This window comes from Trichosurus vulpecula, chromosome 1 (genome assembly GCF_011100635.1).
Source record: "Trichosurus vulpecula isolate mTriVul1 chromosome 1, mTriVul1.pri, whole genome shotgun sequence".
NCBI lineage: Eukaryota > Metazoa > Chordata > Mammalia > Diprotodontia > Phalangeridae > Trichosurus > Trichosurus vulpecula.
This window is the reverse complement of record NC_050573.1, coordinates 38,190,568-38,205,946: the sequence shown is the minus strand read 5'-3', so window position 1 is coordinate 38,205,946 and position 15,379 is coordinate 38,190,568. Positions and strand designations below refer to the sequence as shown.

The 15,379-nt window shown below is 42.2% G+C and overlaps 1 protein-coding gene across 1 annotated transcript in view; it reads right to left on the bottom strand.

Moving 5' to 3' along the window:
- The window catches only part of ATP6V0A2 (ATPase H+ transporting V0 subunit a2), a 39,563-nt gene extending 25,428 nt beyond the window's left edge, over positions 1-14,135 (bottom strand). Inside the window, exons 1-6 of the mRNA XM_036753534.1 lie at positions 13,827-14,135; positions 9,124-9,202; positions 8,003-8,100; positions 3,394-3,531; positions 1,900-1,988; positions 729-855 (exon numbers count right to left, since the gene is read on the bottom strand). Of these exons, the coding sequence (XP_036609429.1) occupies positions 729-855; positions 1,900-1,988; positions 3,394-3,531; positions 8,003-8,100; positions 9,124-9,202; positions 13,827-13,943 (648 nt within the window). The 5' untranslated portion in view covers positions 13,944-14,135. The remainder of the gene's footprint in view (positions 1-728; positions 856-1,899; positions 1,989-3,393; positions 3,532-8,002; positions 8,101-9,123; positions 9,203-13,826) is intronic.
- Positions 14,136-15,379: the final 1,244 nt, after the last annotated feature.

The window sequence follows — 15,379 nt, the reverse complement described above, 5'->3', positions numbered from 1 at the left end:
GTTTGCACGCTCTTGCTCCCATCAGACTGTCAGCTCCTTGCCAGCAAGGATTATTTTTTGCCTTTCTTTGTATTCCCAGCATTTCGCACAGTACCTGACACAGAGCAGGCACTTAATATATGCTTGTTAATTTGACTATGGATTTGTTTTGCTTAACTATGTTTATTTGTAACAGGGATGGTTTTTCTCTTCTCTTCCTTTCTCTAAGTTTCAAACTGGGGATAGAGGGAGACCAAGGTAGAGAGAGGGTGGTGGCAACATTTTTCTAAATGCACAGAACAGAAGGAAACACAGACAGGCAGGTCAGTTTTCAAAGAAATATGTAGAATTATATACTTTTCTTTTAAAAAGCAAGTAGTATAAAGTGGAAATTCAAGTTTTCATATGCAAACCTCTTAATGTTCTGCTGTGTATAGGGAAATGCTATTTTTTTGGTGTCTAAGTTTAGAATAAAAAAATTTTTAAATCATAATAAAATAAGGTTGGACTAAATGGCCTCTAAGGACCCTTCTAGTTCTAGATCTCTGATCCTATGGACTCTTGTGCTGTAACTTTGAAAGGAAAAGATCAATAAACCAATAAGGGAGAGGAAGAAGAGGCAGGTAGGTAGAAACAAATCTTCCATTTATATACAGTTCTGAGAATCTCACCTCAAGAAATATGGCCATTCACATACTTACATCTGAAAAATACAGACATGAGAAATGACAGCTACAATATTCACTCACTGTCTCCGGATCCTCAAGGCACTCATCCAGCTCTGCATGGGTCACAATGGTGTATCCTTTACACACCCTCCACAACATTTTTTCAAATGCTTCAACTTTTGCTTGGTGAATTAAACCGGACACAAATCTAGGAAACAAAACTTATTATTACTTAAAACTTATTATTACTTAAAAGAACAGTTAAATTCCTTAACAGCTGAAATACCAGGCATTATCAAATGGTCACAGAATAATTAATGACGACATCCCTGAGCTATATAACTTTGGCTCTGGTTGAGTGTTGTATGCCTGTGGAACACTGATGAAAAAGGCCCTGGGGCCATCTTGCTAGCATAAAGAATCAATCACACAGGCTCATTTCTTCAATAGAACTTTGAGGCTCATCCTTTACTAACATTCTACTTCAGAACTTTGTCACAGCTTGGTCAAGACCTAGCAGTTAAGTTCAGGTGCAGTAATATCTGTAATACTAAATAAAATATTAATGAGATTTCACTGAATAAGAAATCAGTAAAGAAAAATTTACAGAAAAGAACAAAGATTATAAGAATTGTGAGACATTTAATTATGGGGGAAGAGTGAAGGGGAATTTGTATTTCTAGATTCAAATTGCTAAAACTTAGGTAAAAAGTAGGTAAAAAGTTCAGAGAAATAGATTCTATCACCCAGAATTAGAACCAAAGGCCTCTAAGAAATCAAGAAAGGAAGCTGTTATTCAATAAATAATGGTAGGAAAACTGGATGACAGTATGGCCAAAAATGGTATCAGGGCTGCAGTTCCTAACATAGACCAAAATAAATTTCACACAGGTCAATGATTTAAACAAAACAAAATACATCTAAAAATAAGAAAATATTGGAATCTGATCTGTTATAACTGTGGGGAAGACAACAATTCTAAGCAACTGAACAAACAGAAGAAAATACGAGAGACAAAACAGAGTCTAGATATAAATATGTAAGGAAACTGATACCATCTAATTTACTTTATTAAATGATAAAAAACAACAAAGGTTGTTCAATTCAACACATGAAATAAATGCATAAAATACTGCAATGTTTTCTTAAATATATTCACTTCATTTAATTAATCATAGCTTTTAAATGAGATTTAATATTATATGGCACCCATTTTAGCTTTACAAGAAACTTGATCCCAAGTGCTACCTACCCCAATTTTGCGCCCAGCCTCTGCATACAGTTGTAGTCCAACAAAGAATCCCTTTCTAAAGAAGGAAATTCTTCATAACTGGGTTCAAACTACAAAGAGACAGATAAAAATACCATTTGCAGCCATTTTACTCACAATTTTGGTAAATAATAATAATGAAGGGGTGGGGACGAGATTTTTTTATTTCATTGCTATAGAGAACTCCCAGTACAAAAATTCCTTTCACGGATGCAGATCAGCAATTCATCAGCTAACTCAATCTTAGGGAACTACCACTTCTGCCCCAATTTGTCTTGCATGGATTTTGTGTATGTCTTGTACTTTTACAAGTGCAAATGTTGTTTCCTCTGATAGAAAGTAAACTCCTTGAGGGCAAGAATTGTTTTATCTGTGTCTCTGTATCTCCAACACCTGGTCCAGGGCCTGGTACGCAGCAGGCATCTAAAATGCTTGCCAATTGACCCTGAGAGGTGATGTGACTTGCCCATATGCACACAGCCAGTAAGGCATGGGCAGGACCTGAACCCACTTTAAGAGTCATACTTACATTAGCTCATTTGAGGGAGGTGCTATGGGTATTATAACCCCTATTTTACAGATGAAGGAATTGAGACTTGGAACACTTGAAAGGTATGTCCCCAGTGGCCATATCTGAGGTTTATTTGGGCTCAGAGCCCAGCATTCTATCCATTATTACTCTGCCACCTCACCATGAAAACTGTCTCATGTCAGGCTATCAAACAAGTTTCCCAGCTGCAAGTATCACAACCCATTTTTGAGGAACAACTCAGCAGGTTATCTGCTGAAAAGGCAAACATTAACCAATCTCTTACTTGTCAGTTCCACTAGGTCAACTGTAATAGGAGTCAGATTTCAGTTTGTCCTAACAATCTATGCTGGAATTATTTTACCATAAGTGACCAAACTATTCTTCAATGAAAACTAAGTTAGTCTAGAATACATGAATCCCTCAATCGATAAGGTCTTTTTATTTGCTACAAAGGACGTGCAATAAGTGTACGAACATGAACAAGATAAACTTTTTGGCATGAAATGGGATTCGGTGTGGTGTTCATCTTAGCAGAATTGAAAAGAAAGGATGAAATAACCACCATGTACCACTTTTTCCTCAAATGATATTTTGTTCCTCCTTGATATCTGGTAAACACATACTGGAAAACTGAATAAATCCAAACAGGAAAAAGAAAGTTCATTTCAAATTTCAACTTCCACGTTTACTATGATCTCAATAACTGTCTCAGCTAGTGACTACCCAGCTCTTGCAAAATCTTGTTAACAGTTTTCATATTCTGAATTTGTTTTCTAAAAAGACATATGCTATATTCAGTAGACCCTCTGCCTGGTGTTGAAGGTATGCTCCTTGAGGACAGGCAGGAACTTCTTTATTCTCTGTCTTTGAAACCCCATCACCTGGCCCAGTGCCTGGCACATAGCGGGCACTTAATATTTGCTGAATTGAACTGAATTCAGTACCTCGATGTTCCTTTTAACAAAGGTTTTGGTCACTCTTAACATGTGTGTATACTCAATCAGCTCAAGCAAATTTTTCCTCAGCTTTTCTTTGTTCTTGGTGACTTCTCTCAATTCAACCTCCAGTTTCTGTAACTGTTCCTAGAAATAAAGATGAAAATTAAATTATTTAGTTTTTTTTAATAGCACAGGTCTGGCCATGTCGCTCCATCCCACCCCTACTTAACCTGACCCCTTCCTACCTTTCCAGTCTTCTTATACCTTAACTCCCCTCCACTCTGTGCTTAGCACAGTGCCTGGTGCATAGTAGGTGTCTGACAAATACTTGTTGACTGACTGTCTGATTGTCTATGGAAATATTTCAAAGAGTCAATACTCATTTTGTATTCACTTAGTTAATGAAACTACTTTTTGCTCTCATGAAGTCAGTTCAGCTGACTGCTATTCGTTAATACCAGGATGACTAGCTATGCCCTGATCTCAAGCTACCTAATCATTTATGGGTTTTTTCTTTCTACTGCTTCAAGTTATCAAACTTAGAACAAGCTAGTTTCCTCTTTCAATTCTTCATGTTTCCATTCATTTCAACTACACAAAAAATAAAGACAATCCTATTTATGTTTCTCAGCCTATAGCTTAACAATGTTTCCATACTTTTGAATCCACTCAAAACTTCACCAGAGAGTTTACAAATTCTGAAAAACAAGCTTATTTCTGTCAGCAATCAGAAACATAGTAAAAAAAATCCTTTGAAAATTTTTAAGCCTTAAATTCTGGAAGAACACTGCAAAACAAATTCCTGAATTTGTTTTTGAATTTTTATTGAAATGACTGTTCCCAGGAAGTCTCCATAAACAATTATTATTAACATCCTGGCCAGCCTATCTGTAAATTGGGTCAAGACACTGACACTCTTCCACATAATTATATAATCCCTAAGTCACAGGACCACAGATCTAGAGCCTGAAGGGAGGTAGGAGGCCAGCTAGTCCCACCCTCTCACTTTAAAGACTTGGAAACCGCGATCCTGGGAGAGAAAGTGACTTGCCCCAAGTCAAACAGGCAGTCAGTATCAGAGGCAGGTGTTCAGCCTCAGAATCAGGCTGCTCACAGATCCTGGCCATTATCCTACAGGAGTGGGGAACTTGCAGCCTTGAGGCCACAGGTGGCCTTTTATGTCCTTGGGTGTGGCCTTCTAGGTCCTAGGGTGTAACCTTTTGACTGAGTCCCAAGTTTTACAGAACAAATCCTTTTATTAAGGATTGTTCTTTGTAACAATGACCGACACTCCTCATGCATTCATACTCTTAGGGCTCTAGTGATTTTCTGTTGCCATGATAAAATACAGCTTTAATGGTAACTGCTTTCCAAGCAAATAAAGAACTGAAATCCAATTCCCAATCTAATGAATTCTAAAGTAATTAGAGCACAAACAAGGCAGCTAACAACGTGATGCTGAATAAAGAACCACATAAGCCTTCCCTCCAAGTTTAACACTAAATCCCCAAGGCAGCCTAAACTGAACTAAAAGGACACTGAATTCTCTTGAATTCCTACCTACAATCATTCATCATCCTCACCCTGGACTCTAGAAAACCACTGTGATTTCTAAACCACTTGAGAAAAGAAGAAAGAACACCTGAGGATGTTATCTGGTCCTCATACCCAGAGGAGAAGCTCCTCCCCCTCACTGCCTCGGGAGTTTCCAGGTTCCAACTCAGCTCAAAATGCAAACTTCCTCTGCCAGAGGCCTTTCCCAGGCCCTCCAGCTGCTCATGTCTCCCCTGTGAGGCCACCTGCCTTGTACTCGATACTTAAAATGTATGTACCTATTTCTGTCCAAGTTCCTCCAGGCTCCCCAAGGGCAGATAATGTTTTTGTTCTTTCTTTAAAATCTCTGCACTTAGTGCAGTAGCTGGCACAGTGCAGTAGCTGGCACATAGTAAGTGCTTAATAAATGCTTGTGGGTTCACTGATGAATCTGCCTCAGTTATCTAAACTAATGGAGGAATGCTGTGGTGTGGACCACCCAAGATGAACTTTAGAATGTAATGACCTATTTCTCTTTGGATCACGTCAATATTTAAGTCTGTAGGCACAACTTGAGTATATACCAGACGGTAAATGGGAAAAGCAGTACAAAGAACTAGCAAGGAGAGCAGCGAGATACAACAAAGATCATACAGTATAACCAGGTGGGATTTATACCAGGAATGCAGGGCTGGTTCAATACTGGGAAAACTATCAGCATAATTGACCATATCAGTAACAAAACCAACAGAAATCGTACGGTTATGTCAATAGATGCGGAAAAAGCTTCTGACAAAAGACAACACCCATTCCTATTAAAAACACGAGGAAGAATAAGAATAAATGGAGCTTTCCTGAAAAGCTATTTGAAATAATGAACAATTTTAGCAAAGTTGCAGAATATGAAATAGACCAACATATATCATCAGCATTTCTATATATTACCAACAAAATCCAACAGCGAGACATAGAAAGAGAAATTCCATTTAAAATTACTGCAGATGCTATAAAATACCTGGAAATCTAGCTGCCAAGACAAACACAGGAACTATATGAACACAATCACAAAACATTTTTCACACAAATAAAGTCAGATGTAAACTGGAAAAATATTAATCGCTTATGGGTAGGCTGAGCCAATATATTAAAGGTGACAATTCTACCTAAATTTATTTATTCAGTGCCATACCAATCAAACTCTCAAAAAATTATTTTATAGAGCTAAAAAAAATAATAAAATTCACCTGAGAACAAAAGGTCAAGAACATCAAGGGAATTATGAAAAGAAAGTGAAAAAAGGTGGCCTAGACATACCAGATCTCAACTGTATTATAAAGTGGTAATCATCAAAGCAATCTGGTACTGGCTAAGAAATAGAATGGCAGATCAGCAGAGGAGATTAGGTATACAACACACAGCAGCAAGTGACCACGGTAATCTAGTGTTTGATAAACCCAAAGATCTAAGCTTTTGAAAGACAAGAACTCACTATATGACAAAAACAGCTGGGAGAACTAGAAAACAATTTGGCAGAAACTAGGTATAGATCAACATCTCACACCCTATACCAAGATAAGGTCAAACGGGGTACATGATTTATAAATAAAGGGTGATATCATAAACAAATTGGTAGAGCATGGAAAAGTTTACCTGTCAGATCTATGGATAAGGGAAGAATATAGGACCAAAAAGAGACAGAGAGTATTACAAGATGTAAAATGGATGATTCTGATTATATTAAATTAAAAAGGGTTTGTACAAACAAAATGAATGCAGCCAAGATTAAAAGGAAAGCAGAAGCTAGGGAAAAAATGTACAGCAAGTGTCTCTGATAAAGACTTCATTTCTCAAATACATAGAGAACTGACTCAAATTCATAAGAATGCAAGTCATTCCCCAATTGATGAGTGGTCAAAAGACATGAATAAGCAGTTTTCAGATGAAGAAATAAAGCTATCCACAGTCATTTGAAAAAATATTCTAAATCACTACTGATTAGAGAAATGCAATTAAAACAACTCTAAGCTATCCCCCTTCACATCTATCAAGTTGGCTAACATGGCAGAAAAGGAAAATGATAAATGTTGGGAGGGATATGAGAAAATTGGGACACTAATTCACTGTTGGTAGAGTTGTGAACTAGTTCAGACGTTTTGGCAAGCAATTTGGAACTATGCTCAAAAGGCTATAAAACCTCTGATGCAGCAATACCACTACTAGGTCTGTATTCCAAGGACATTTTTTTTTTAAAAAGGAAAAAGGACCTACATGTACAAAAATATTTATAGCAACACTTTTTGCAGTGGCAAAGAACTGGAAATTGAGGGGATGCCCACCAATTGGGGAATGGTCAAACAAGCTGTGGTACATAATAAATAAGTAAATAAAAGCAATGGAATACTACTGTGCTGTAAGAAATGATGAGCAGGATGCAGAGTGAAGTGAACAGAATCAAAAAAACAATGTACACAGTAACAGCAATATTGTTCAATGATCAACTGCGAATGATTTAGCTATTCTAAGCAATACAATGATCCAAGATAATTCCAAAGGACTCATGACGAAAAATGCTATCCACCTCCAAAGAAAGATTGATGAAGTGTAAGTGCAGACCAAGCATGTTATTTTTCACTTTTTTTTTCTTTTGGTCAGTATCGTTTTAACAACATAACCAATACAGAAATATGTTTTGCATGATTGCACATGTATAACCTATAACAAATTGCTTGCACCTCAGGGAGGAAGGAGGGGAGAAGGAAAGGAGAAAATTTGGAACTCAAAATTTAAAAAACAAATGTTAATTATTTTTACAAGTAATTGGAAATAAAAGAAAATATTCAAGAACCTATAAAAAAAAACAAAAAAGATAATACTTTGATAACAAAAAAAAAAAAAAGCAGTTGAAATGTGCTTGGTGGAAGAGGGAAAACTGACCTGTAATTAACATTTATCTTGGTTGGTGTACTAAACAGATAAATACATGCAAATGAGTAAGAATTGACTGTAATGTAGTTTTCTAATTTATTATGAGACATGAAAGACTTAGAGAGCTAAAGTCAATAATCTAATTGGGAAAAATTACCTGCATTTCCAAAACTTGTTTAAAAGGTGGGGCAGGAGGACTGGTATCTCCATCAGGAAGGGGAATATCAGCTCTTTTAATTTCTTGCACTAAATATGCTGGAGGAATCAAAGGAATGGTATCAGACAAAATCACTGTTTAAATTCACAAAATACACTATTCACATATTTAAGTGGTAAATCAGGACATTTTTATACCCAAGCCTTCTTTGTTGAGCCAAAAAAATCTAAATCCCCAAAGGATGAATATCTCTCTGAGTCCTGTCAGACAGCTTGGTCCTATTTTTAAGTCCAAAAAAATAAGCATTTAACAGGCATACCAGCATGTACTCAGTCACAGCATGAGTCTGATTCAAGTTAAATATCACTTTCTCCAAGGAAGGTTCCCTATCTCTCCCCTTCTCCTTCTCCCTCTCCCTGACCCACAACAACAATGACCTCTCCCACCTCAGACTTGGTTTTGTATACTGTCTTCCATCAGACTTCTGTCTGTGCCTTGTCACAGTCTTCTACAAGACTAAGTTTCATGAAGGCAGGCCACACTAAATCCCACGTGTCTCATCTGCCCGGTTCCTAGCACATCAGATACTGAACTTCTCAGCTCATCAGTACCTCCCACATTCCACGAGAGCTCATCATACCCATCTAACATCATGGACAATGTTGGTACCGAGCTACTATAGTTAAAACACATATCCTAGTTTCTGTTCACAGACCCTAAACACCACAAGTGGAAGGGACGTGCCACCAGCTGCAACAACTTTCTAAGTGATTTAGCATTTTCTGGGGAAACTACTTTGGAGGAGAGGCCAGGTCTTTGTGATTGCTGGAATGTGTCAAAACAAAAAGTGTTTAAGTGATCACTGTAGATATGTGGGTTCTTTAGCTCCACTGCTGAGGAGCTTCTTCCAGCAAAACTGCCAGGAATTTCTCTGAACAAAGAATCAAAAGGCAAAGAATACTCATGCCTGACCAGAATAATTTCAATGATATCAGGATGGTGATGTTTTAAAATTACAAATAAATGCACATGACAGCAGACTCTCCAACTCACCATTCCCTCTGCCTCCCTCTCACCTCAGCCTTCATAATATTCTGAAGTTAAATGAGACAAAAACTTACCCAGTATTCTTTCTAGTTCTTCACACCGCTTCACCTCCCCAACAAATTTTCTCTGAAAGGCGCTTACATTTTGATTGAGCTGTGGAGAAGAAGGAAAAAAAAGGTCATTAAAACACCCAATTCAATCCCTGGACGGAAAGAAAGCTCTCCCATCCCCTCCAGCACTATACCATCAAAGCCAATTAAGAAAATCAACAGCAGCAACTCACATTAATATGGTACCTTGGGGCTTGTGAAACAGTTCCTTACAACCATCTTGTAAAAAAAGGAGTGGAAATGTTTAGACAGGGCCAGTGTGGAAATCTGTCTGACTTGCCTGTGCATATCTGTTAAGAGGTTCCCCTCCTCCCACCAATAAGGAGAGGGTAGGGGTAAGGATGCAGATGGGAATGGGAGGAAGAATGGAATAAATGCCTATTGTTTGAAAAAAGAATCATTAAAAAAAAGTAAGAGGTAATATGGGGTGAAATGATCAGTGGGCTTAGAGTCAAGAGAAATCTGACTGTAGGGAGTTAGTGCCGACCCCGGGGCTGCTCGGACCCTAGCACTTGGCCTGTTTCCTGGGTGATACCAGACAGGCTTAGTAGGAGTTGGAACAGTAGGCGCCCGGAGGAAAGACTTCCGTCCCTAACAGCCCCCCTCAACAGCACCCCCCTCTTGCTCTGATAGCCATCCTTTCTCATGCAGGCAGAGTCCATCCACCAAGGACTCACAAGCCCAGTAGGAGGAACACAGCTGGCCACTACCTAATGCTCTTGAACCAGTGCCTAACACAAACATGCTTTAATTAATGGGAACTTCTTTGATACTTTACAAGGGCATCCTGCCCCGTGCCTACCTCATACAGTTCTGATAATCAGTTTGTATCCTGCCTGAGCCTTCCCATGCCTCCTTAGATACTGTAGAACAGCACTCCCCTTCTGTTCCCAGCCTTCCCTGTCACTGTAGAATAGCACTCCCCTCCTGTTCCCATACTCCTATGAAAACCACCTTACCACAGCCCTAGTTTTCCCATACGCTTGTAGGCAGCATAGTTTACTATAATCCAGATTCTTCCCACCAGATATCGCTACTAATCTAAGTGCAATACATTACTGAAGCACATCTCTTTTCCCATGCCTTCATCCTCTTGAACACCTGCTTCTGCTTATGTAGTGCAAAAACCTATAAATATGGATAATGGCTTCCAATAAATCGGAGTTATAACCATCATTGCTCCCGCCCCATCATTGCGTACTGAGATAGGGCAACTTGCTGGTCAAGACCCTAGCACCTGACCACTAAGCCTGGCCTCACATTCCATAGCTTTGCTGAGTCACAACTTCTGAGCCTCAGTTTTCTCACCCATAAGATGAAGATAATAATATACACAGAACCTGCCTCACAGGGTCACTGTAAGAAATGAATGAAAAGAGATCATGCAAAATGCTTGCAAGGCTTATAGAGCTAGAAACATTTTTTTGGTGATTCTATCAGTGTGGGGAGGTACAAGTATGGAAAAATCCATCAGCTGAATCAGTTACACCTCATGTGTAACTTCCCTGAGGCCCTGAGAAGGTAAGTGACTTACCCAGGGTCACACCATTAACACGGGTTAGATCCATCAGACAGCCCTCTACCCACTAAACCAGGTACAATGTTGCCTATTATTTTCATTTCCATTTACAAATCAGGATGCTGGAGTTCAGGGACAAGTTACTTATTCCTTTCTAAGCCTCGTCTAGAACGTCAACATTAATAATAATAGTGATAATAGCTAGCATTTATATAGCGGGTTTGCAAAATACTTTACAAATGCCAGCTTATTTGATCTTCACAACCCTGGGGGGCAGAAGCTATCATTACGCCCATTTTGCAGAAACGGAGGCTTTTAAACTGAGTGACTTTGTGCAGGGCTACCCAGCTAGTAAACATCCAGGGTCGCATTTGAACTCAGGTCTTTCCAACTCCAAATCCAGCTCTCTGTCCACTTCGACAATGAGCTGCCTCTAAAATGAACAGGCTGAACTAGATGGTCTTTACAGAACCTTCTACCTCTAAATCTGTGATCATATAATTCTAAGCGATTTTCCCAGGATCATATCAAAATTAAAGTTAGGACTCAGGACTTCAATGGGAGCCTTCTAACTCCAAAACCAGTGCTCTTCCCATCCTTTCAATCACCCTGCCCTCTAACTAGCAATGACCACTCCCAGTAGAGATGTTGTCTTTAGATTAATAAAGAAAATGCTTCCAGAAACCAAAGTCCAAACAGAAAATTATCTTACTTCAAGGTCTTCTGCTTTATCACTTTTAAAAGTAACTGCTTCAATTCCACTTCCGCTATGATTCCTGGCTTCACATTTGTTTCTTAAAATTACACGTTTAGGCAACTATTTCAAATCTCTGAATTCCTGAGACAATTTATTCTTCTAAAAGCAAAAGAGTAAGAGGTAGAAGAAACACAGTCAACGTTGGCTATCCAGAACGCTGCTTTTCACTGAGACAAACCTATACATCTTCAAATCCTATCCTGATGTCAGCAGACTTTAACAAGAAAGTATCATTCCTATTTTATGGAAAATCATAAAAGGAATAGTTGGTAAAAATACTCCAACACACTGGAGCTCAGCTCTAGGGCTGGAAGAAACCTCAGAGATCACAAAGGACTTTTATCACCTCATCTCTGTCAAATGACATTTTTAATTCTCAAAGTCTGATATCTTGCATGAAAGGCAAGCAGGCTGTAGAAAGAGTTTTGTATAGAACTACGAGCTAATATTCTTATCATTAACCACAACTACTTTCATATTGATACTGCTATGTTTGTTTTCTGAGATAACACTTAATCACATAGTCCTTTTTGTAGCATTTATCAATTTCCATTCAGCCTTTGAGTTCATAGGTAGAAATGATGTATGACCCAAATTATATAATCTTGGGTTTGACTCTCAAGCAATTAATGCTTTTTCAAAAGCTATATCATTTTACTCTAAAATTGGAGTGAGCAGGAACAGTCTTATCACAAATAAAATTCTAGTTCTAAAGAATATAAAACAGCTGTCTCCTAGCCTCTACCTCTTATTAACTCATATTTAAATAATTTGGTAAAACAATGACATGAATTGGATATAAGCCCTCCAGGATTTATAAAATTCTACCTAATTTTATAAAATCTTATAAATTCTATAAACATTTACAAAATTAAAAAATATTCAAGTGTGGGTGCCATTTTATTACCAAGAACTTGTGAGCAGATATAAGCAGCAGCTTTTAAAACAAAACATTCTCCAACATTTAAATGCACAATATGACAAAGCTTTATGCCACTGATAATTCATTCAATTACCTAGGGATACATTTTGCAGGCTACTCATCCTGGCAGGTCCACCAGGACACAGTCCTATGAATACATCTTTTGTTTCCAAAGCCACTTCCGTTGACTGATGACACTTGTCCCTAAAGTGGTCTAACATGGTCCCTGACTACTTGACATCAGGAAAACCCTTGTCCTAATTAACAAAGGTTGTGAGATAATTCAAGTTTTTAGAAGGCATTAGGGGGAACTGGCACAAAGTAGTAGGCCACGAGCTCTCAGAGATCATTTAGTCCAACTTGCTGATGTTAGAGCTAGGAGACACAATGAAAACAGTGGGAAGGCCTGTGTTCCAGTGTTGGTGCTGTCACTTACTGGCCATGTGGCCTCGAGGAGGAGGAAACAGAGGCTCAGAGAAAACTCACTTATCATCCCTTAGACAGGCATCCTTCCTGAGCCTCCCGTTCCTCTCTTGAAAAATGCAGATAACTCTATTTATACTACTATCCCGGGGCTGCTGTGCCTCTCTGCAGAGCACAATCTGAACACCGGCTGCTATGATTACAGACGAAGAAACCCTCTGAAGACCCGGAGAATTTGGACGGATTGCTAAGTACCTAGTACAGGGCCCCGTACACAGGAGACTCCTATAAATATCGGGACAGAAAAAATGTGGGCATCCGCACCGCAGCGACAATGTTGCCAAACGAGACATAAGGAATGGCTGGTGAGACCGGCCCACAAGACCCAGCACCAATGGAAAAGGCACCGGACGCGGCCTCAGAACACGTATGGTCGGAGTCACTTCCTTTTGAGCCCCAAATGAGGGGAGTGGCCTGTGGACGATCCGGGGGCTCCAGTGACACCCCCATCAAAGTGTCGGAATTTTATCCCATGGCCTCCACCGGGCTGCAGGTCAGAGGGAGGGTCCTGCCTCCGGAGCTGTCCAGCAGCGAGAGGGCTACCCCGGGAGGTAGGAAGCTCCCCCTCGCTGGAGGGCTCCCGGCAGCGGCCGGACCTCGGATGCTGGGATGTGGGGCGGGGACCTCGGAGGCCAGGCGAACCCCCTCGCTCTACTGAGGAAGATACTGAGACCCAGAAAGACCACAGATCTTACAAAAAAAGGAAACCGAGGCTCAGGGAGGTCATAATCTCCCAGACACAGATCTGATCTGACCAACCCCACGCCCACTCCCACTCCCCACTTTAAAAAAGCAGACACAGAAGCGCAGGGGGGGGGGGGGGGGAGCGCAGGATCGCGGCCCCGGCTGTGTCCAGCTACCTCTCTCCACTCCACGGAGGAGGGGCCGGAGACTCCGAAGACTCAGCCTCCCCCGGCCGGAGGCCGAGAGCGGGACGCTGGCCGGAACACCTCTCCCCGCCCCGCACCCCGGCCAGGGGTACTCACATCCCGAAACTGGGCCAGGCCCTTCTCTCCCAGGGCGCTCAGACACTCGTAGGCCGTGCCGGACTGCAGGAAGAGCTGCGCCAGGCACATGACCTCGCTGCGGAACAGGGAGCCCATGGCCCGGCCGGCCCGGCGGCGCTCGCTCTCAGCCCGGCGCTTCTCCCGCGGCAGCCTCCCCGCGGCGGCCTCGCACCATGAGCCCGCGGCTCGCTCTCCGTGCCCGCCCGGACGCTCGGCTGTCGGGCCTCCCCAGCTGTGGCTGCCGCCGCCTCCTCAGTTGGCAGCCTGGCCCCGCCTCCCGCGGCTACCGCCGGTTCCGCTTCCGGGTCCCCTCGGGGCTGGGCCGGTGACGTCATGCCCGGAGCCGGCGTGCCCTCCCCCTTCCCCGCGGCGGGGCGGGGCGGGGCGGGTGGGAGGAGGGTCCAGAGGCCACCAACCCTGGGAAGGAACGAGCGGGAGAGGGGGGGCCTGCGGGTGGGGGCTGGGCAGCCAGGCCCGGGCCCCTCCCCCTCCCGGCGGCCGGTGGGCGGAGCCGGCCCAGGGGCGGGCCCTGAAGTCCCTGGACTGAAACGCGGAGGTGGCTGCTCCAGGGTCCGTCGGCGCTCCAGTTCAGGGGCACGAACCTGGGCGTCCGGGACGGAGTTACCCCGGACTCGTCCGGTCCGTCTCGTCAGCTGCCGTAGGTTCGAGTGCAAGGCAACGTGCATTTATTAAGCGCCACTTGTGCTCTCCTGCCTTCGGGGAGCTCTCCCCTAAGTTATGGGGGAGGGGGAGGGGCGCCGCCAGTGGTTCCCAGACCCCTCTCTAGAAGAATCTATTAATTAGACTTATTAATTCGGTGCCTAATATAGTTTTGTTGGACCCATGACGGGGACGAGATACCGGGACACAGAAATGACACGATGCCTGCCCTCAGGGAGCTTACGTTCCTCCGTGGGCCTGAAAGCCACCCGAGAGTGCCGCCCCCACCCCCGCTGTGAGAGGATTCCGGACCTCCGGGGCCTTACGGTGTTTGGGGAGAAAATAGCATTCCTACAACCCGCACTTAGTAAGCGCTTACTTTATGCCGAGCCCTATGTCACGTGCAGGGAATGTTTGTTTCTTTAAAGACCCTCCCTTCAAAGGGAGTTTACCATCACCTGGGGGGGAGGGGCATGGGGAGGGAGAGGTAGGACATTCATTCATCTAGCCTTTATTAAGTGACTACTGCCTACTGGATAATGGGGATACAAGGGCCAAAAAAAAAAAAAGAGCTCCTTCACTCAAGAAACTTAATTTCTACCAAGGAGATGCTACAGGCTTTCACCGATTCACCGGCACAGGCATGTATTAAGCGCCTACGGTGTGCGAAGTGAGGTGGCAAAGGCGGGAAGGCGCCAGTGCCAAGCCCTCGCAGAGCGAACCTTCTCTTCTGCCCGCTAAGTTTGGAAGAAACTTTAAAAGTTTTTTTTTTTAAACAAACACCGAAGTGATCACAAAGGGGAATCGCGGAAGCCCGAGAGCCGCGGGACCCCCTCCCCCGGAGAGCGAGCCCTGGAAGCGAGGCTGGCTCT